Raw genomic sequence first — 21,193 nt, forward strand, 5'->3', positions numbered from 1 at the left:
CTGACTCTGCTCTGCTGGAGCAGCAGGAGAGCAGGCGCACGTAGCCTGTGATGTCAGCCCTCACTGCTAATAAACCCCTAGGTTCCATCCATGGAAGGTGTTCTGGGAGAATGCACGGAGCCTTCAGAGCCGCAAGGGGGAAGCGGCCGATGGCTAATGGATTGTCTTTTACAGGGTGACCTGACAAAGCCACCAGTCTCCCCTCACAAAAACAATCTGGGGATTCCCTACTGAGAGTTGCTTGCTGCCCATTGGGGGCTGTCTTTACAAAGTTGTGTGCAAAGCACCGTGAAAATGTTCCCATTTCAAAATGGTCTGCTCTTTAGCATTCCAGTTTTCCCCTTTAAGGACATTTTTGCTTAAAAAGAGAAGTTACAAAACCCTCTCATATCCATTATAATAATGCATAAGCACATGGCAGAGTTTAATGATTATTTTAAATGGTTAATGTGAAAAAATGTTCAGGTGGCATTTGCAAGGATACTTCTGTGTTCCAGGTTCTATTACAGCTCAGCTTTCTACTAGCTATGTTATTTACAAGGTAACAGAGTAACACGTAAGCTCATCCATTTTTTGAAATGAACCTAAACTAGTTTGAAATCTGTAGGCTTGTTTCTATCGATTCTGATAAAGCTACTAAAGCTTGGAAAAAGAGAGAGGAAATGATAGACTGAGAATTTAAAAATCTCTTTATTCCTAATTCTAATCTCTTGTTCTTTCAGGAGCTGCACATATTAATACCTGCCTGTGTATTCCCTTGAGGGCTGGGCTGGAAAAACATTGCTGTACTGTTTAGTTTTGTGTGTAAATTGCCACAGCATCTTTACCTTTAGACATGAAAGTACATATACTCACTGCAATAGTCACCTTTCCCCACATGTTCTGGTTCCCCTTGTTTGCTTTTTTTGTTTGTTCTGCTTTTTTTCCCTCTGAGTTTTTGTGAAGTAGCTAGTACTTTTGCTCAGTCACTCATTTGCAGTATCTAACTAGGTTTCAGGACATGAAAGAGGAAACTGCTTAATGCACACCGGTGATGCTGAGGCGATCGGACAGGAGTCTGCTGGCTTGTCCAGAACATTTGTGTCTTGAGTATTGTGTGCCTGCACTGTGCTGGGAGTAGGGACGTAACAAAGAACAAGGCTCAAAGAGCTGAAAGAAGATGTCCTTCTCATATGACAAGAGAGGAGACAGATGTGTCCCCATGCAGGGGACCCGGGAGGATCTCAGGGCAGACTTCCTGGAGGAGGTGATGCATGAGCCAGGCACATCACTCCTTGCAAGGCCTAACCCCCAAAAGGGAGGGTTGGGGACTGGGACTTGACTGCTCACTGGGCGGCCCTTTCCAAAGCGGCCCGTTCCTCGTGGCTGCCGGCCCACAGCAGCTTCGCCCTCAGATAGAGGACGGGGCTCTAAAAAGTGCCCTGCACATCCTCCTGCCTCACATCAAATACGGCACTGCAGAATACGATCGCAAACCTTGCCATCGTGCCTCCGCAAAAAAGACACATGCTGCTTCTCACAGAGAATGAAACCCTCACATCAAGAGACAGGCAGTTGCTCTATGACAAGAACACCACCGGTCAGCCAGGAAGACTACGGAATTTCCAGGCGTTACGTTAAAACCATCATGTGCTTCAGGAAACTATGGGTGAAGATGCCAGCGACACTTTCTGATGGCAGTGGGGAGAGGTGCCAACACTTATGAAGAACCCATGATGTGCTCTTCTGCCAGGCACACCATCTGCATCATCTCATTCAGAATGAACAATGCTTCTAGACCATCATCCCATTGTGATGATGAAGACGGTGAGGCTCAAGAAGGGGAATTTGCTCCATGTTATCAGGTGGTCACTTCGTGAGCTAGGAACACAAGTCTCCGTGACCCCTTTGTTAGGTTCTTTCTAGCATGCCAGGCTGCGTCCAGTGCTCCTCTTTCTTTCAATCTCTATAGTCAGTCTCAGTTATCTTGAATTAGATAGTCTCCTGCAAATCGGTAAGGAAAAGACGAAACAAGACAATACTCCCAGTAGGGCAAAAGGCTGGAATAGGCCCTTTGGAAAAGATGACAGCTGCATGGCTAATGTGCACGTGCAAAGGCGCTTAGTTAGCTTCAGGCAGCGTGGAAGTGCAAACCGAAACCAAAATGAGATACCAGTACACGCTCACCAGAACGGTAACAGTTTCAAAGACCGACAATGCTAAGTGCTGTGGAGGATATGGGGCAACGAGAACTTTAACACGTTGCTGGTGGGAATGTAAAATGGTACAATCCCTTTGGAAAACTTTAAATATATGCTTACCCTCTGATCCCCAAATTCCACTCGCGGGTGGTGTCCTGAGGCTGGCTCTTACTGGCTCCTGAGAGCTGATTTGGTGTATCCCTTTCTAACTCACATTCCCTGGGTAGCTTGAAATTGGCCACAGTGGGATATTTACAAACGCTTTTGAGTCAGAGCTGCTTTCGTTGGTGAGCTTCCTGTTAAACACGTAGCCACACCACACTGTATATACCTGAAAGACACGACTGCATGTGGCCACCAAAGGATTTGCACAAGAATGTTCATCGCACTTTTATTTCCTCCTAAAAAAATTTTTTTTAATCTTTATTTATTTTTGAGAGAGAGAGACAGAGTGCGAGCAGGGGACGAACAGAGAGGGAGACAGAGAATCTGAAGCAGGCTCCAGGCCCCGAGCTGTCAGCACAGGGCCCGATGCTGGGCTCGAACTCAGGAACCGTGAGATCATGACCAGAGCCAAAGTCGGCCGCTTAACCAACTGAGCCACCCAGGTGCCCCGCACTTTTATTTCTAATAACCCCAAACTGGAAATAACCCAAAAGGTCCACCAACAGGAGAAGAAAAATAAACTGTGGTATCTTCATGCAATGAAATACTACACAGCAAAACTAGGTAACAAACTACTGATAAAGACAACATGGGTGAAGCTCACAAGCTGTGGGTTGAGTAGAAGAAGGCGGACACACATCAGTGCAGACAGCACCGTTGCATTTATCAGAAGTTCAGAATAAGCAAGCGAATCAATGTTGACAGAAATCAGAAGCACTTTGCTCTGGAGGTTGTGGGGAGACTGACTGGGAAGGAAGATGAGGGAGCCTTCTGGATGCTGCAGTTGTTCTATCGTGATCTGAGTGATACTCATATAGGTATGTACATCTAAAATTCACTGAGCGGTACACTTAAGATCTGTACATGTTCCTGTAGAGACATCATACCTCAAAAATGAAGAGCACACACACATACATTCTACTCAGCCGTCCTGTTCATAAGGTGGAAGAGTCACTCCCATCCCAGCAGTGCAGAGCATGCAACGACAGTGAGTAATGACAAGAAGGCAGCCTGAGTCTTGGCAGACAGATGATCTTAGTTTTACTGACGTCTGACACACTGCCATCATGGACACTTTCAACACCTGTACCGGCAGCAGGGCCGGTGCATGAAGACTGCCTCCACCGGCACATACTCCCCAGGCACATCACTGCCTGGGAAGGAATCCAGTGAACACATCAGCTGTCTCTCCCACACACCTACCACCACCATAACAGCAGAAATCTAGAAGTGTAAAGATAGGAACTCTCATCCAACTTGGGCAATATGCCAGCCTTTGCCGTCAACAGAGAACACCGAAGCCTCAGACCTTACCTGCTGAGTTATTCCAGAAGGATGCAAAGAGGCTGCTGTGTCTCTGAGTATTTTTTTTCAAAGCCGAAGAAATGCCTGCTTCCTTTATCGTCAGCAAGAAGAAAGACGAGCGATCATGTCATCTCACAGTTCTCTGTTCCTGGCAGGAGGTAGGCCTAAGCCCTTCTGCACGAGTTACGGAGCGTTCTTGTCATGAGTATACCCTAGACCCACCGTGCTATTAGCTTTAGACTTTAATGAAAAGACTGGACAGTATCCCACACGAGGGAGAAGTGCAGCTGACAGCACCAGCCATCTGCACTCATGAACTTATCAGAGCCGCATGAGAAAGATTTGTTGCATCATCCCAAAAAATCTGTCCACCGTCAAAAGATTGAGGATGAATAGAAGCTCGAAAGATTCCTCCCTCAGGGTTGCGTTTTATTCTATTTTGAAAAAACCATATTTGGGTTTGGGGGGTTTTGAGGGAGGAGCGCTAAGTACTCTATTTTTTTAAGTTCTTATTTAAATACCAGTTAACATACAGTGTCATATTAGTTTCAGGTGTACAATAATAGTGATTCAACACTTCCGTACATCACCCGGTGCTCATCATGACAACTGGACTCCTTAATCCCCATCCCCTCTTTCACCTCTCCCCCCTCCCACCTCCCCTCCAGTAACCATCAGTTTGTTCTCTACGGCTAAGAGTCTGTTTCTTTTGACATAACCGCATTTTAATACATAGGAAACTGAGAGTTGGTTTTAGAATGCTTTAGTGTTTTGGGAACAGCAGGAAACTAATTCTGGAGACTTTGACCATTGTTAGACATTCTCTTAGTTGGGGTTCCCCCAGAAACAGACCTTGAAACAAGAAATCAAGTACAGATTTGGGAGGTGAAAGGCAACCAGAGGGGAGCAGGGCAGCAAGCGGAAGGAGACAGAAAGGGGAAGGAGCCTGAACTGGTGTGTGACAGGCAGGCAACGGCTGGAAGGAAATGGAGCACAGCCCCACCAGGGAAGCTCTGGGAACCAATTTAAAACACACTCACCCATGAATAGTCCCACCCATGGGGAGGGAAACAGGGTATTTCCATGCCAAGTCCCATCTGTCATTGGTTGAAGTCTGCTCCCAGGGGGTGTTAATGCCCCAGAACTTCTGGTCTGCCAAGCAGATGGTGGAGTGGGCTCTCTGACAAAGAAGCATGGGCGCTGGCATTTGCAGTCAGGCAGGTGTGCTCTCAAGAGGTGAGCACTAGAGGATCTGAGCAGGGTGCCAAGTGCATCTGCGACAGAGGAACTTGAAGCGATTGGCCAAGAACTTCTGTATTTGTGCAGTCTCTGGTTGCACTTGGGAGGCATACGCACAGAAGAGTGAGAGGCCACACATCAGCTAGATCTGTACCTTTATAAATCTACAATCCATTGATGTAGCAGCTCAAATGTTTAATCGGTACCATGGGTCTAAGAACTGTCATCACATTGGACTACCCGGCTTATTCCCTGGGCTAAGCTGTACAGATCTTTAAGAAAGTAGAGACATCAGTGTTCTGCCTTCTTCATGCCAGTATGTCCACCGTGGCTCAGACCTTCATTTGCATCTCCCTGCCTCTGCTCTCCAGCCTTCGCAGTCTGTCTACCACAATGCACACAGAGTAATCTGCCCACGGTTCTGATCACCTCATCCTCTGCTTGAAACTCTCCATTGGCACCCAGTTGCCAGCAGGACAAAGTCTGTCTCCCAAGTTCAGCAGACAAGGCCCTGTGTGATTTGGACTTTGTTTGCCTCAAGCTCTACGTAAAATATAAAAACTCTCATGTACCTACATCCAATGTCATGTCTATTTGAAGATGCTGCCCCCTACCCTGTATTAATGCTGTCCGTGGGTGGGGTGATCATATAATTTATCATCCAGACTGGAATACTTTTGAGAGTGCAGGAGGGCATGTTAATTTCAGAGAAACACCAGGCATAACGTGGGACCATCACAAGCAAAGCAGGATGCTCTCCTTATCTATGGGTGTCTCAGAGGATGTGAGCACTAATGCGACTTCATCCATTTATGCCTCACAGCAGGCATGAGATGGCAATCCTTTGGTTTTCAGACCCATCACTGCTGATGGAACCTACACTTTTATTACAGGTGACACTATCCTGTCATCAGGCCTCCAGGAAAGGAATCTGGGAAAACCCCTTACACCTCTAACTACTTCCTACCCTCCCACCATTGCAACTTCCTTCCATGGCAAGGCTCGGATGTTTTGTGGAATTCGGCTCTTGTATAGCCCAGTTCAGCTCACTACTGCAGAGGTGGAGCGCATCTATAGTGTCCTCAGAACATTCCATCTACTTGCCCTAAGCACACCAGCCTTGCTGGCATTGACAGATGGCTTCCGCTTGGTTGTCTGAGTGACGTGGCTTCCCCCAGCCAGGAGCAAAGACTGCTTTCATGTCCAAAGATGTCACTCTGGGTGATTCTATCTTGCTTTAATGCTGGCAATGGCTCACAGATTTGGGTGATTAAATTTTGCAAGGCTCGCACATGTAAAACCTGTGATGGGTCTCAGATAGGCAGCAGGTGGGAGGCCACAGCATTTTTGCTTTGCTGGGAGAAAGTCATCTCCATTTCATCACCAATTATAGCAATGAACCATTTACTGACCATGTATTAAGTGTCTACACTATGCCGGATATTAACATAAGCGCTGGGGAGATAAGAAACATTAAGACATAGTTTTACCTCAAGAAACTTAAGTAAGAGTCTAGCAGAAGGACTTCAGGCAGAATCTCAGAATTGGTTAGTGCATGCCACCAGCTCTATATCTCTCAACTTTTCTGTATTTAAAAAGAATTCTCCAAAAATAGAAATCCAACAAATACACAACAAAAATTCAAGCTACTCTGTAATTAAGTATAATACATACTTATTTCAGTATCCAATCTCCTACCGAAATTGTTTCTCCGCTCTTATATTTTTTAGATTATAGTCTAACCATATCCATTTATCTAATGAGATCAGCCATTTGTCTGCAGCATAAGCAACAGGACTAAATTCAATGTCATCTGTTTACTTAAGATGGAAATGATATGCATGTAGCACAGTAGCCTTTGGGTACAAGTGAAGTATCATTCAATGTCATCAGAGAAAATATAAATCAGCGAGAAGGAACAAACATGGAAGGTTCAGTCAGTACATTGTTGTTGGACTTCCCGTATGTGCCAGGGCTACAGGATGGAGTGGAACAGAGTCCTTGCCCTCAGGGCACATATATATTCTGGTCTTGAACAGCCTTTGGGGAGGACCGATACATGCATCCCGCAGGATCCCCAACTTCAATCCAGTGTTTTGCAATAAATTCCCAAATTGCGAGACCCATTCGCCAGTATGTTCTGTAAAGTGTTTTTTCTCTTTTTCTTTCTGTGTGTGCATGGGGCAAGAGGCCGGTAGTCACACAGGAAACATACAAGACAGAAAGGATGCTGTTTGGACTGATGAAAGTCTCATCTCTACACGTCTGTCTTCTTCATCTCCAGCTGGCTGTGCATGCCTGTCATTGGTAATGGGCTGGCTGGTGGCTCCTCTCTGAGTTTTCTGTTGTAAATATCTTTGCGGGGTCCCAGTGTTCAGTACTTTGGTCTCGGCTGCTCTGTCACGTTTGGCTCCTTGACTTTGCTACGTCATCACCACTTTCAGTTCATAACTGCTGCTGAACATCTCATGCTGTGGCTTGACTGTGCTGAAGCCTATTCCCCAAACACAAATTTATCAACATCCAAATGGCCAGAGCATAGACATTGGGATATGAAGTCTTTACTTTGCCAAAGGAACTCCAGTTGGGGAACAATGTACCCAGCCCAGGATTTAAATGTGGGCTGATCCATATAGTAAATCTGTGACCATGGGCAAGTTATTTAAGCTCCCTGAGGCTCAGTTTCTCCACCTGTGAATGTGGATGTAACAGTCTACCTCCCTGAATTCCCATGAGGATGAAATGAGGTGAACACGGGCAGCATTCTCTGCACAAGGCCCAGCACAAAGTACACACTTAATACCTTTCAGTTTTCTTCCTTTGCCCCCGCCACAGTTCCTGGCCTGCTCTGATGTGCACAGTAATGTAACTAGGCAGCGAACCTGGAAAAAGTGGGATGGTGTCAGGGTAGGAGCTGATCCTGGAATTGGGGAGTGCCAACTTTTAAACATATAGTACCCAGCTACTCTCTTCAAATATTTGCATCGATGTATGCACTTATCCCCTAGTTTCTCAGCGAAGATGTGAGCAAAAATATGTCACCTTTCCATTTCACTGAATATACTTTTCAAGACCAACTGAGGAACTGTTGTTGAGTTAAAGAAAAAAAAAACGTTATGGGGGACAAGGCAAGACAGAGGGTAGGAATGGAGTATTTTGTTTTTGCTCACAAACCTTTACTGGGAACCGCTTGTTTGTCAGAGACCATATCGACCAGTGCACATTCAACTTCTCATTTATCCTCCAGCAATCTCACTGAGGTGGGTACTATGATCGGCCCCATTTTACAGATGAGGAAAGTGAGGCACAGAGAGCTATTCCAGCTTAGTGTCGAGGATCACACAATCACTAAGTGCCAAAGCTGGCAGGTGAGCACAGGCAGCCTACGTCCACCGAGCCAGACTATGCCACCAACACGAGCACTTCCCGGAAGGGCCCAGGCCCAAGCAAGCTGAATTATGGAAACCATCACAGCCTTGACTATTTGCTCCATAAGGCCTCTTTCCAGATCCAGAAAAGGAGGGCAGTGGCTGGCATCACTACTCTGAGTTTTAAGGGCAGTAGTTTTGTTGGAGAACCTTGATAACAAAACGAAACAAAAACCCATTATTTCCAATGGAAAAATGCACCATCAGGTAACACACTCTTTTCTGAGTTGTATCACATGCTCGGTCTTGTAAAGCTCACGGACCATCCTTCAGGAGTGCCATTACCACATCATTATGTGTAATTTTTTTCTTTTTCCTTCTTATATCAGCCATAATTTACACTGTTCTCAAGCTCAGTGCTCATTACAACCTTAGTAAATCCTTGGAAGGAAATAAAAATCGCCGAAGAGTTCATCTGATAGAGACATTTTTTCATAATTTTGTAGATTTAATATTGTTATTAATTATTTGCCATTTCAAATATTTCAGGGATGTGGGTTATACTGTTTTACATTTTTTTCTTAAGCCAAAACTGCTGAATGTGTGAATTCTAGTTGTATGCAGGGACTCATCATGCCCACGGTATCTGCAGTCTTGTTTGTGGATATGTGAGAACTTTCCTAGCCCAGAACCGTTGTCTTTTTCCTAAAAGCCTGTCCCAGTACCACCAAACTGTACCTTGGAAAGCAAATAAAACTCTCTGGTACTCCAACAAGGGAGGTGCGGGGTCTGTCAGGGCTCGTGGAAAGGAAGAGAGGCTAACGGGGGAAAGAACAGACCCTCACTGAAGGTCGATTAGGTGAACTACAAAAAATTGCCAATACCAAACCACTTTGTTACCTACAGAAATGGCAATTTCATATGGTTTAATGCAACAGTAAATGCCAGGGAAGACGCCTTTTATATCTTTCCACACTTGATCCTCATAATGACACTATGAGGCCAGAGTGATCCCCATTTTACAGATAACGAAACTGAATGAAATGCTGAAGTCATCGTTTTAGTTTGGGTTCCTCCACAAGTTGGCCCAGAGTCAAAGACACAATACGAATAGTATGTTTGGAAGACAATCCCAGCAAGCACTGGTAAGAGAATGGCAATATGCAACAGGGAAGGGAAGCGGTAAGTTACAGGGACCTTGTCAAGCTAGTTACCCTCTGGGCCGCTGGAGCCTAATCCTGCTGGGGAACTCTGGGAAATAGGAAGGAACACGTGCTGCAAGTCATCCCACCTTGGGGACAAGGGAGCTAGGGTATTTAGTCACAGGTCCAGGCTGCTTGGGACTAAGATAGCACATTAGTGCCCCAGTATTTCCACATCAGGCTGGAAGTAGGACCAGTGGGTAATGAAGTCATGAGACGAGAGGGCCAGGGTCCAGCTGTGTTTGCTATGGTCCCATAGGTAGAACTAACAGAGGCCGGATTTGAACTTATGGCATTCTGACCTCATAACTCATGTCCTTCCCACTAAAGCACAAGATATTGTCAAAACCCAGGAAAGATCAGGGGCACCAGAACTATCAGGAATCAACTCTAGGGCTACATCTGGATAGCTGTGGGACATGTGCCAGAAGAAATACCATTCCATGCTTCCCTGCTGTGTAATAACTGCAGTCACATTTGTGGATCCCTCTAGAGTTTACAAAATGCATGCACTCCATCACTTCACTTGGCCCTCCTCTTGCCCATGAGGCAGACTAAAATCCATTCACTCACAAGATTATTATATTTTCATAAGTTTACTCTATAACTATTGAGTAAATGTGGTAGGAATTGTTCTAGGTGGTGGAGATGTGGAAGTAGACCAAATAGACAAACACACCAGCATGGTAGAACTCCTACTCCAGTGGGGGCAGCAGAATAAAGAAACAAAAAGAGATGCATAACACAATGTCGTATCACAGTCAGTGCCATGAAAAACTTTAAATGAGAAAAACTGACGGAGATAGTGAGGGATGCTGATGTTTCCAATTGGGGGTGGGGTCAGGGAAGACGATTACATCTGGGCAGGGAAGGGAAGGAAGCAAAGCTATCTGGAGGAAGGACATTCCTAGCAGAACTAAGAGAAAGATGAGCCATGTGACTAGGGCATGGTGAGAGAGGAGTTCCGAGATATCAGCAAGGACAATGTGCCATCTTGTTGGCTATAGTCAGGACTTAGGTGTTGGCTCTCAGTGCCATGGGGAACCACTGAGGGATTTAGAGCAGGGAAGTGGCATGATATATGTTCTAAAAGGCTCATTTTTTACTTATCTCTAACTCATGTGGTCAGCAAGACCCGACACCAGAATTTCAGTGGAAGTCTTGTGACTCCTGATCCAGTGCTCTTCCCACTCAGGTTCACGGTCATTTTCCAGACCTGGAAGTCCTTGGTACCATGTTTTTCCTATCCCTTGAAGAGTTATTTGTAGCCTCCTGGCCAAATATTAAAACTGCTGTTGCATATTCCTCAGGCATCTGGCTCTCTGGGACTTCTCTTTGCCTCTTGGCCAATCAGCTTTGACATTCTCCCATTTCTGAGAGCATCCTGTCCTCTTACCAGATATCCAGCAAAACTCGTGACCCACAAAGTGGCTCACCCAAAGCTTAAGCCTGACCATGAAAGTCAAGTGAGGACAATGGGATTCAAAGATAACCACTCTAATCATAGAGTTTAACATAACAGGTTTCCAGGGGTCTTCATGGTATCAAGGGATTTTTCTAAATTAAGACCAAATGAAAATTCCCCCAGGCTATGGAAACAGAGATTACTGGATCTCATTGTCTTTCTCCTCCAGACCAATATGGAATCTGGCAAAAGGTGCAAGGAGATATTGTAGTTGCCTTTTCCTTCATCATTACTATTTTTTGTTTCTAAAATCTCAGATTTATTTGCTTCAAATCGAAAGCTGCATTGCTTTTTCAGCCAAGGCTGCAAAGACAAACAGCCTGTTTTGGGAATTACAATGTGGGGCTTTCTTGGCTGCTTTTTAGTGTCAACATCTGCAATGAGAGCATTTACCCCCTGGTAAGGCAAGGAGAAGAACCGACACATCCCACTCTCCAGGACCTCTGGTGACACTACAGTATTGACAGAAGTCACCATTTGTCTTTTGTCACTGGAGCAGGTCAGCCTGACACCAGGCGCACATGTATAGAAGAAGCGTGTAGACAGATAGTCACTTGTTTGGCTATATCCACAGCTTAAATTTGGCGTCCTCCAAACATGTAATGTTTCAAAGGCAGAATGATATTTCTGTTCACTTATTAAGGGATGACTAACTTGCTTTTGGCTGCACTACAAATGAATCACGGTAACAATCCCCAACTTGCGACTTGTGGTGTTCTGATGTAATGCATTTCTATTAAAAGAAGAGGAAAGAGAGTGGGTGAGAGTGAGATCATGCAAAGACAGAACATAACACCAAGGGAGCTAGCGTAATTGATGAACTGCCGAGACCAGGTCTGTCCACTTCAAGGTGTTTTCCTGTGTCCTGGGTGGGGATCCCTTGCCAATCAGTTCCTACCCATTTACAGTTGCACAATATAGACCCAGATTACGACCTGGAATTTGGAGGGATTCAATGAAGAAAACATATCATTTGGGGTTGAAAACCAGATATTCCTTGAAAGCATTTTTAAAGCAGTTTTGATTTAGTGTCACTTTGTAGATAATTATTTGGGAGCAAATGATAGAAGTTAGAAAAGCAAACAGACAACCTCACCTTTTAAGGTGTTTTAATGGGGGTGCCTGGCTGGCTGGCTCAGTTTGTAGGGCATGCAACTCTTGATCTTGGGGTTGTAAGTTCAAGCCCCATGTTGGGTATAGAGATCACTTTAAAATAAATCTTTAAAAAGGTTTTAATGAATGCAGCTCCTTTGTGAGTGGCAGAAGGAGGGTGTGGGAAGGCGAGACAAGGAATGGAAGGCAGCTAATAAAGGTGGGTCATCAGACAGACTCCCCCTGGGGAGCTGGAGGACCCTCACCTCCTCCACATCTCCCCTCACAGGCAAGGTTGCCAAAGACAGCTTGAGGCCACTCCCAGAGCCTGTTAATTGCCTGGCCTGGCTGAGTGGCTTTCAGGCCCTTTTCAACAAAAAACAAATACAAAAAGACCTGAAAGGTATCCTAAAAGATCCTGTGAACCCACAGGTATTTTTCCTGTGTTAATCACCATTCGGGAGCGGACACTTCCTTCCTCCCAGATCCCTTCTGTACTCTCTACAAGGTGCCCCTGCTGTCTTCTGAGCAAGATCTGAGTGTGCCAAGGAGAGGCAGAGAGGAAATTAGACTCTGGCCTGTCGTGACCGGCAGCCCACACTGGCTTTGTCCCAGGCTCTGGCAGAAGGGGATTATAAGAGCCAGTGCCTCCCCAGAACGGGAAATCACTCAGAGAAGGGAGTCTTTTTTTTTTTTTTTTCAGTAAACCTATTTTCCCTACCCTGTGGTTTTCTTTCTGGGTTTCATGTACTATCAGATCTGTCATTGACCTAAAAAGGACTTCAATGTGTTGGAAAAGCATGCTTCAAGCAGCTATAATAAATCTCAAATTGATATTTATGAAGTTAACTTTCTCTCACCCAGAATCTGATCGCATAGTATGTGGATGTCACTCATCTTAGAATTATGTCGTGTTAGAACCAAAAGGGTCTGTCTGTAAAGATTAGCTAAACCAACCTCCTGTTTTTTACTGATAAATCTGAGACCTGAAAAAGTGACATTCTGAGGGTCTCTGACACTCCTACGTAAGCAGCAGAAGCCAGACTTGAAGCCAAAACTTCTTTTGGCTGGGTTCCATTGTGTCCCACAGCCTTTCTTCTTGGTAAGCCTGTCTTTGAAAAGTTTTATTCGGCAACTACAGAGTCTGGATGGAGGATAAGAAAAGGCAGTAGGCTCAAGACCCATCCTCTTTGCTGCCTGTTAGTATCGCCACCTAATGCTGCCATCTACAGATGAGGTTTGGCCCTTGGGATTATTTCTGATCTCTCTTAGTGGACCCCAGATCTCCAACTACAGCCAGCCCACAGCTCTGTTACAGCGATGGCCCTTCCTCAAACCCTCTTCATCCTTGTGCAAACCGGTCTGTGCTGGGCTAGGGCCACACGTCCCGCTGCACCCAAGATCCTACCTCCACCCTTTACTCACTGGGTCCGCTTAGGTGAGCTACTGACATTCTTTAGGCCTCAACTGCTCCAGCTAGAAAATGAAGGTAATCATTTAATCATTTCCATAGGGTCTTGTACTGAATAAATTTTTTAAACCGTAAAGAAAGAACTTAGCAGACCAGTTACTATTACTGTTATCATTCTTCACCTGAAGGGTGATGAGAGCAGAGAAGCTAACAGCTTAAGTGGCATGTTCAGAGCCTGGGAATCAATCTCGATTTAACATTCAGTTCTGGCCTCTTTGGCAGCAAACACAGAACAGAAAATATTGTTATCAAGATTGACATTGGATTGGGCCTTACCAGTACAAAGTGCTTGGCACTGGCTCCTGTTAGAATATTGCCTTTGTTTTGAATGTTGTTATCTCTTCTGTGATTTTCCATGTGTGAGTGTGAGTGCACTAAACTCAGGGAAATTATCCTCTTGTTGACAACACAGTAGACTTGATGAGTACTTATTGAATGTGTGTTGAGTGAATAATCTAGAATCTATACATAGGTATGGAAACATGGATTATGTGTTGATTCACACGACAGACTCCGACTATATTAAGGGTCAAGACTATGACTTTGTGTCATTTCCCCCTGCTTTTTTCTGAAGATCTCTTACCTAGCTCAATAATAAGCCTGTGTAGCTTGAGGTTGTCCATTTTGCGGACTGAAGTGTCTCGGTCACCATTTCACTATTGTGCTCTGATGTTTTCCTGGCTTTCTTTACCCCTTCCAGACCCAAGAGAAGAGATTAATTTAAGGGCAAAGATAAAATCACTATAAACTAACCTGTCATCAGTTTCACCTTCCTTTTCCAGTGCAGAAACTAAAAGTAAGTATAAAGAAAAAAAAAAGAGCATAGCTTCAATCCCTGGCTTCCTTTTTCTCCTGTGAATATATCAAAGAACACCTACTAATGTCTCTACTGTCCTGAGTGGGGCTTCTTTAGGAAGATAACATCCTATACAGGTTGATATCCGGGTAGCACGTGGACAGGCAAGAGTAGACAGTGCGTGTACTTGATATGCTTTCACAACAACCAAAAAGCAGAACTGAGAAGTTTCAGAAGTCACAGAAGGGAGTCTCAGTTCTTCCCCATGCCTCCATCATCCTCTCCCCTCTGATCCCACAGTAGAATCCCACAGACTCCTCCTGCCAGGTGGGTGGCCTCAGCCAACACCCCCTCTCAGGATGCTTTGTCACTCAGCATCTCCCTGCCACTCAGAAGGAAGAGTGACACATGTTCCACCCACCTTTCCATTGGAAATTCAAAGCAGCTGCGTCTCACAGCAGCTCGCGTACTGAGAACTTAGAAACCTTCCTTCTTCACCTTCACAAAAGTCTCCCTGCCCAAGTCTCCATCCTGCGATCTGCTGGGACAGGACTTAACACAGTGGCTGCTTTCTTCGGTCTGTCATCCCAGGGGTCATGGCAGTAGATCTGCAGATCTGGCAGATCTCTAAATAGTTTTTACAATGCCCCACCCATCAGGGCATGGTCGCCTTAGAGAATGGATGGAAAATATCCCCTTGCTGTAACTGGGTTCAACCCTGTGGCTTAACACCATCTTATTTGGCAATCTTTTTCTCTTGACATATTTAGTAATCACTCTAAGGGAGATTTATTAGACTGCTCATAGGAACAAACAATGCACTAAATATTACACATATGCATGCTTTCAATACCACTCCTTTTCTAGCCTATTCTGGATCTTTCCGCAAAGTCTGTCTTTTAACAGTTATCAAAACTCTCTCTTGTCTTTAAATTCCTCTTGGTTCTTCCCTCCCCAAAATGACTTTATTGTTGGGATTTTTTGTAGCTGGAAGTTCTTTTAATCAAAATTCACCGGGCCATGCTTAGAGAAAGAAGAATGGATAAAAAAGACACACTCACAGTTGAAAATCATTGATGACATTTTGCTCCTCATTAATCTCCAAGCATCAAAACAAAAAGCTAGAGTTTTATGAAAATAATCTCTTAGGTATCTCTGGGAGATTGTGTGTGTGTGTGTGTGTGTGTGTGTGTGTGTGTGTGTGTGTCAAGGAAAGAACTCAAAATGTTTCAGCCAAATGTCGTACTATGAAGTGTTTCCCAACCTGAGGGGTGGCGCCCACGAGGAGATGTTGGGGAGGGTACACTGAGAATTAGGGTTAACAACTCATGCTCTGTGCTAACTAAAAGACTGACAGCTGGTGCCCCTCCGACATTTTCAAAGAGCATAATAAATATCCCACACACCCTGGCACATGCACAGCAGAATGTCTTCACAAATAATCCATCTAGAGCAGATTCAAGAGAAAATATATCAGGGTCATGGAGATGCTCAGGTTATGAGTTATAATGGCATAGTCACAGTGTGGTGACTGGATGTTAAACTTTATTCCCTTTACATATGAAATGTTTTTCTTTATCCATTAGATACACAGAGGCTATCTCTGCTCTAGAGAGAGCACGCTCAGTTTTAGGCACAGGTCTACCTCGCCTACCTAGCACCCCACTACGTGTCCACCACCGGCCTCATGTTGCAGACCGGGCACATTTCACAGAGAACAGGCCTTGGACCGTAGAGTACACATACTCCTACCTATGTGAACTTGAGCACTTGTGATTTTTTAGGGCTGGGGCAGTGAAAGCACAAATGTGGCCATTAGTTGTGAGCAAGTACCTTGATTCAACTGCCGGCATTGTTAACCTAGAAGTGTGTGGCAAGGCGCTGGGAGCACGGGTTCTGGAGCCAGACCGCCTGGGAGAGCCCAGCTTTCTCTCATACTAGGCGCGTGACCTCGGGCAAGGAACTGTGTCTCGGTTTCCTCATCTGTAAAATGATGCTAGGACTTGTAGCGACTTCATAGTTTCCTGTAAGGGTTAAATGAGTTCATCTGTACAAAGGCCCTGGTACTGTGCCGTCTAGAGGAGGAGCTGTTCAATGAGTGCTCGTATTCCCAGCGTCCACTTCGATCACAGGTGTAGAGGGCGTGACGTGGCCACTGTGACTTGGGGTGAGGTGTGCTGACTAAATCCCACTGTGCTCCTTTAGCACGACTGCCACGTGTCCCAGCCAGTGTCTTGCAGTTACGTCTCCCTTCCCATGTAAGCACGCAGGGAATGCCAGAGGATATGAAGTCCCTCGAGGTGAACCTCTTATCTTTGAAGGCACTCAGGGACTAAGTTGGAGGGGAAATCATTTGGCTGCCCTACCAATCGGCAGCAAGGGAGGGTCCCACGGCAGACCTCTGCACCTGAAGCTGCGCCTCAGTTCACACCATACCTTCCATCTTCAAGACGGTGGACGTACGTGAGACTTTCAGGCATTATAGACCAACTGAGTCACAAATAACAGAACGTGTGGAAAGAATGCTGGTGCAGTAGCCCAGCACATCTCAAACTGTACCTTTATCAGAATCCTCTGGAGAACTTGTGAAAACCCAGATTCCCAGGCCCCACCCCCAAGATTCTGATCTCCCAGGTGTGAGGTGGAGCCTGGCAGTTTTCACGTCTGGTAAGTTCCCAGGTTGTGCTGCTGCCGCCGGTGGTTTTGAATCCTTACTACGTATCTCTAACGCAAGGTTATACCATTTAATGTGAACTCTTTAGCTTAGAGATGACATGAGAAACTCCCCCACCCCACACAGACATACTTGACTCCACAGAGCCAATGCCATGCATGAATGTCTCGTTCTGGGTAATAAACACTGACTTTCATTTTTTCCCCCATAGTTGCATGCTGCTGTGACCAGGATCCAGGTTCCAAGGCCTGGTTTTAATTACACGTTCGCCCACATATGTATCCTGAATAATGATAAGACTTGCATCGTGGATGACATAGTGCATGTTCTGGAGGAGCTAAAGAATGCTCGGGCCACCAACCGGACCAATTTTGCTATCACATACCCAATCACTCACTTAAAGGACGGGAGGGCGGTGTACAACGGACACCAGCTTGGAGGCGTCACTGTGCACAGCAAGGACCGGGTCAAGTCCGCAGAGGCCGTCCAGCTCACCTACTACCTGCAGTCAATCAACAGTCTCAACGACATGGTGGCTGAGAGGTGGGAGTCCAGCTTCTGCGACACTGTCCGACTGTTCCAGAAATCCAACAGCAAAGTCAAAATGTACCCTTACACGTCCTCCTCACTGAGGGAAGATTTCCAGAAGACCAGCCGCGTATCAGAACGTTACCTGGTCACCAGCCTGATCCTGGTGGTCACTATGGCCATCCTGTGCTGTTCTATGCAGGACTGCGTCCGCAGCAAACCCTGGCTAGGCCTGCTCGGGCTGGTGACTATAACCCTGGCCACTCTCACCGCGGCCGGGATCATCAATCTTACTGGTGGGAAATACAATTCCACCTTCCTGGGAGTCCCTTTCGTCATGCTAGGTAATTACTGCCCTTCATTTTTTTCTTTCCTCCTGCTGTGTGGTGGTGAGTACGCTCCTGAAAGGCAAGGAGTAGCCATATGACAACTTTGTTTCATTTATAGGGTCTTGCTTTTGCCCAAATGTCCCGGGACCAATTCTGTAATGCACTGGCCATCGGCAAGGGGAAACCTTATTTGGTAAATGTGCCAGAAGTCCAAAGTCCCAGGTCCTAGCCCTAGTTCTCCATTAAGTAGCTGTGTGGCATTTAGCAGATACTAATCTTCTCTGGGGCCCCAGTGTCTGAGGTGGGGCCTCCCCCGAAGCAGAGCCTGAGACAAGGATTTAGATATAAGTAGCTTACTTGGGAAGTGAGCCCAGGAAGCCCCAGGAAGGAGAGAGGACATGAGCCAGGGAAGGAAGACCATTCAGGCTAATGGGCAGGTTACTTCTTTAGGCACCTGTGGCTCAATCCCACTGGGGACCTTTGGGAGACTTAACAGAACACACCTCAGAGAGGTCCTCCTTGAGGGCTGAGGAAGCTGCCAGCTGGGCTACATACCCAGAAACCCTGTGTCTGATTCACTGAGGGCTCTCCCCGAGAAAGACAGAGCACATTCCTGCAGCTGGAAAAATCCCTCAGGTGAATGGTATTTGTAGTAAGAAGCCTTGAGTGAGCTCAGGAATAGGGAATAGAAGGGCATGTGGGTTGGGCACTGACAGTGTCTGAAACCCTCAGTTTCTCCACCTTATGAATGGAGTGGATGTGAACATCATGCAAGGGGATATGATAAACGTGCAAGAACTTTGAAAGCAACAAGGGAGACCTAAGTAAGAAGGGTCTTTTTTTCTACTCTTGCTATAAACTCAGGAGAATGTCTGAAAATGGCGGCGTGAGAATCCCAGCATATTCTCTCTTGGGGCCTGTAAGAACTTCCTGATAGAGGTAATGGTCGAAACAAAGCCACAGTGGTTATAATATCACATCAGTTGCTCTCTTCATCTGGTACTGAAGATGGCTGATGGCAGGGTTCTTGCGGGCCAAGGGTTCCAATGGTTAACTTCCCCCTTTTCTGTGGCAACTTCTCATCCATTCCTTTAGCACAAGAAAGTGTCATTTGAATCAGATACTGACATGACACATGAAGTGGCATTTTTCACTGAATGAGAAAGAACTCTGCTTGAGTCCATTAGAATGCCTAACGCCCTGTGTGGGGGTGGCAGAAGGAAAGGGAAGAACTTACTTGGGACGTTTCAGCTGCATTAAGGTTAAATGACAAGCGGGGTGGCGGGGCTGCGAGGTCGTGGAATAACGTGAAGCCCTGGGGGCTCTGAGGCCTGTGGGAAGTCAGGCCTGGGCAGTCAAAACAGAAATGGTAGCTCCTGGGAAAGAGGGAGCTGCAGAGACCGAGCGAGCGAGCTGCAAAACTACCAGGTTGAAAGCCACAGAGAAGGAGGCTGCTGCACTTCCTCCTGAATTCAGTCTGTTAAAGAGGCAGCATAACTTGCCTCCTTAACCCCAAGTCAGTGAGCACAGATGCTGGGATCCATGGCAGTTTCATGAAGACAGTGTGAGTGGTTCTCAGCTTCCACGGAGGCCTGAGTCAAGGTTTCTTGAAATTAAGATGTTTTGCTCATAATTAGGCCCATGCTTGGATTTTAGTTTTTTAGCTTTTCATTTTTAAAAATGCAGTGTTTTGTGTTTTGATTGTTTTTGCGGGAGGAAGAAGAACAGAAATAAGAAAAGAGTGGGGAACTGAAGGAAAACGGTGGGTTTTTAAGGTAAAGACAAAAGGATGTCCGAGCTAGAAAGAGGACTATTGGGCTTGGTTTTATGGCACTCCAAGCTGTGACCAGTGAGCCCAGAGGATGATACAGTCAGTATTTAAAACTTCCTAAAAACTGACTGTGTTAAGTAAATTAAAATTTCAATATTTAGAGCTTCTTAAAATTAATTTTTAAGTAAAATAACATAGCAATAGGAGTGCCTGGGTGGCTCAGTCGGTTAAGCGTCTGACTCTTGATTTGGGCTCAGGTCATGATGTCACCGTTTGTGAGTTCGAGCCCCATGTCAGGCTCTGGGCTGACACCACGGAGCCTGCTTGGGATCCTCTCTCTCCCCCTCTCTCTACCCCTCCCCCGCTCACACTGGCTCACTTGCTTTTGCTGTCTCTCTCAACATAAATAGACATTTATTTAATAACAGTCAAAACTCCATAAAATCAATTTCACCACGTGAAATGAAACTGAATATTCCACACTTCTAATACATTTTATTAAGTAAAAGAAATTACGATATTTAAGATTTCTTAAAACTAATTTCGGTACTTCCTAAAGAAGTTTTAAATATCGTAAGTAAAAGTCGGCACAAAAAGGAATACACCAGCTAGTCCTGGCGCAGGGAAGGATGTCAGAGATGGAAAGGTGCTGTAAGCCGAGAAGTGGCTTTAGAACAAATCCAGCAATCGTAGTGCCACAACTCCACAGAGACTGAGTATCAGCGAACTGTAGGGCAGAGTTCAAGTCCCAGGAGTCTGGCATTTGCGATGAAAGAGACCAAACGCTGCAGGTACCCAATACTCCCTTGTTTGCAATTTGTGAGGAATGATACATGCATTGATTTGACGGCGGTTTTCCCTGCTGACAATCAGTATGCAACCTTTCTGCACATTTTCAGCCCAAAGACATCTCACATTACTGAGTCACAACATTAAAGGAAGCTATGCATTTTAGTAGCTAAGGCCCATTTGCAATAAATACTTTGCACCATGTAATGGGTGCTTCATATGCCCATAAAGCCAACAGTGCCTGGATTTAGGACGGTTACCCTTCTGTATTGCACAGATAAACTGTTTATTCTCAGAATTTGATTGTAAAATGAAATACAGGCAAGGGCATGTTCGTAAATGTCGCGTTTAGGGCCAGTGTTTAATTCTGGATTTTTGACGACCAGTCCTAAAATGCCAATAAATATTTCAAACGACCAAGGAGAAATATAGTGCTAAGGGGTTTGCACTAGGAGTCAATAAACTGTCCAGTTTTAAAAATCTGCCTGTCTATACCATAAAATGGCTATGCTTAAACTAAGATTCAAGCAAAACTTCTTGATTTTCTGTTGTATACATACAGTGTCAAAAATTTAAAACTATATGGCCTCATGTAAAAGGAAAAGTATCTTATACAAAGTCTCTAATATACAGACATTCCCTTGGCAACAACAGGTCTATAATGCGATAAACATTATATTTAAAATTCAGCAAACTAAACATTCTCAGTGTGATGCCGGTCACATAAGGCCAGATCCAGCCAAATGCCAAAATGGCAGAAGATTTAGAATGGAAAATTTTGAGACCACGTGTGTCAAGCAGTATTAACCTGACAAAATT

The 21,193-nt window shown here is 45.3% G+C and overlaps 1 protein-coding gene across 1 annotated transcript in view; it reads left to right on the top strand.

Moving 5' to 3' along the window:
• The window catches only part of PTCHD1 (patched domain containing 1), a 50,541-nt gene that overhangs the window by 19,359 nt on the left and 9,989 nt on the right, over window positions 1–21,193 (top strand). The window contains exon 2 of the mRNA XM_049643605.1: window positions 17,169–17,829. Coding sequence (XP_049499562.1) covers window positions 17,169–17,829 — 661 coding nt within the window. The remainder of the gene's footprint in view (window positions 1–17,168; window positions 17,830–21,193) is intronic.

This window comes from Panthera uncia, chromosome X, assembly GCF_023721935.1.
Source record: "Panthera uncia isolate 11264 chromosome X, Puncia_PCG_1.0, whole genome shotgun sequence".
Lineage (NCBI taxonomy): Eukaryota > Metazoa > Chordata > Mammalia > Carnivora > Felidae > Panthera > Panthera uncia.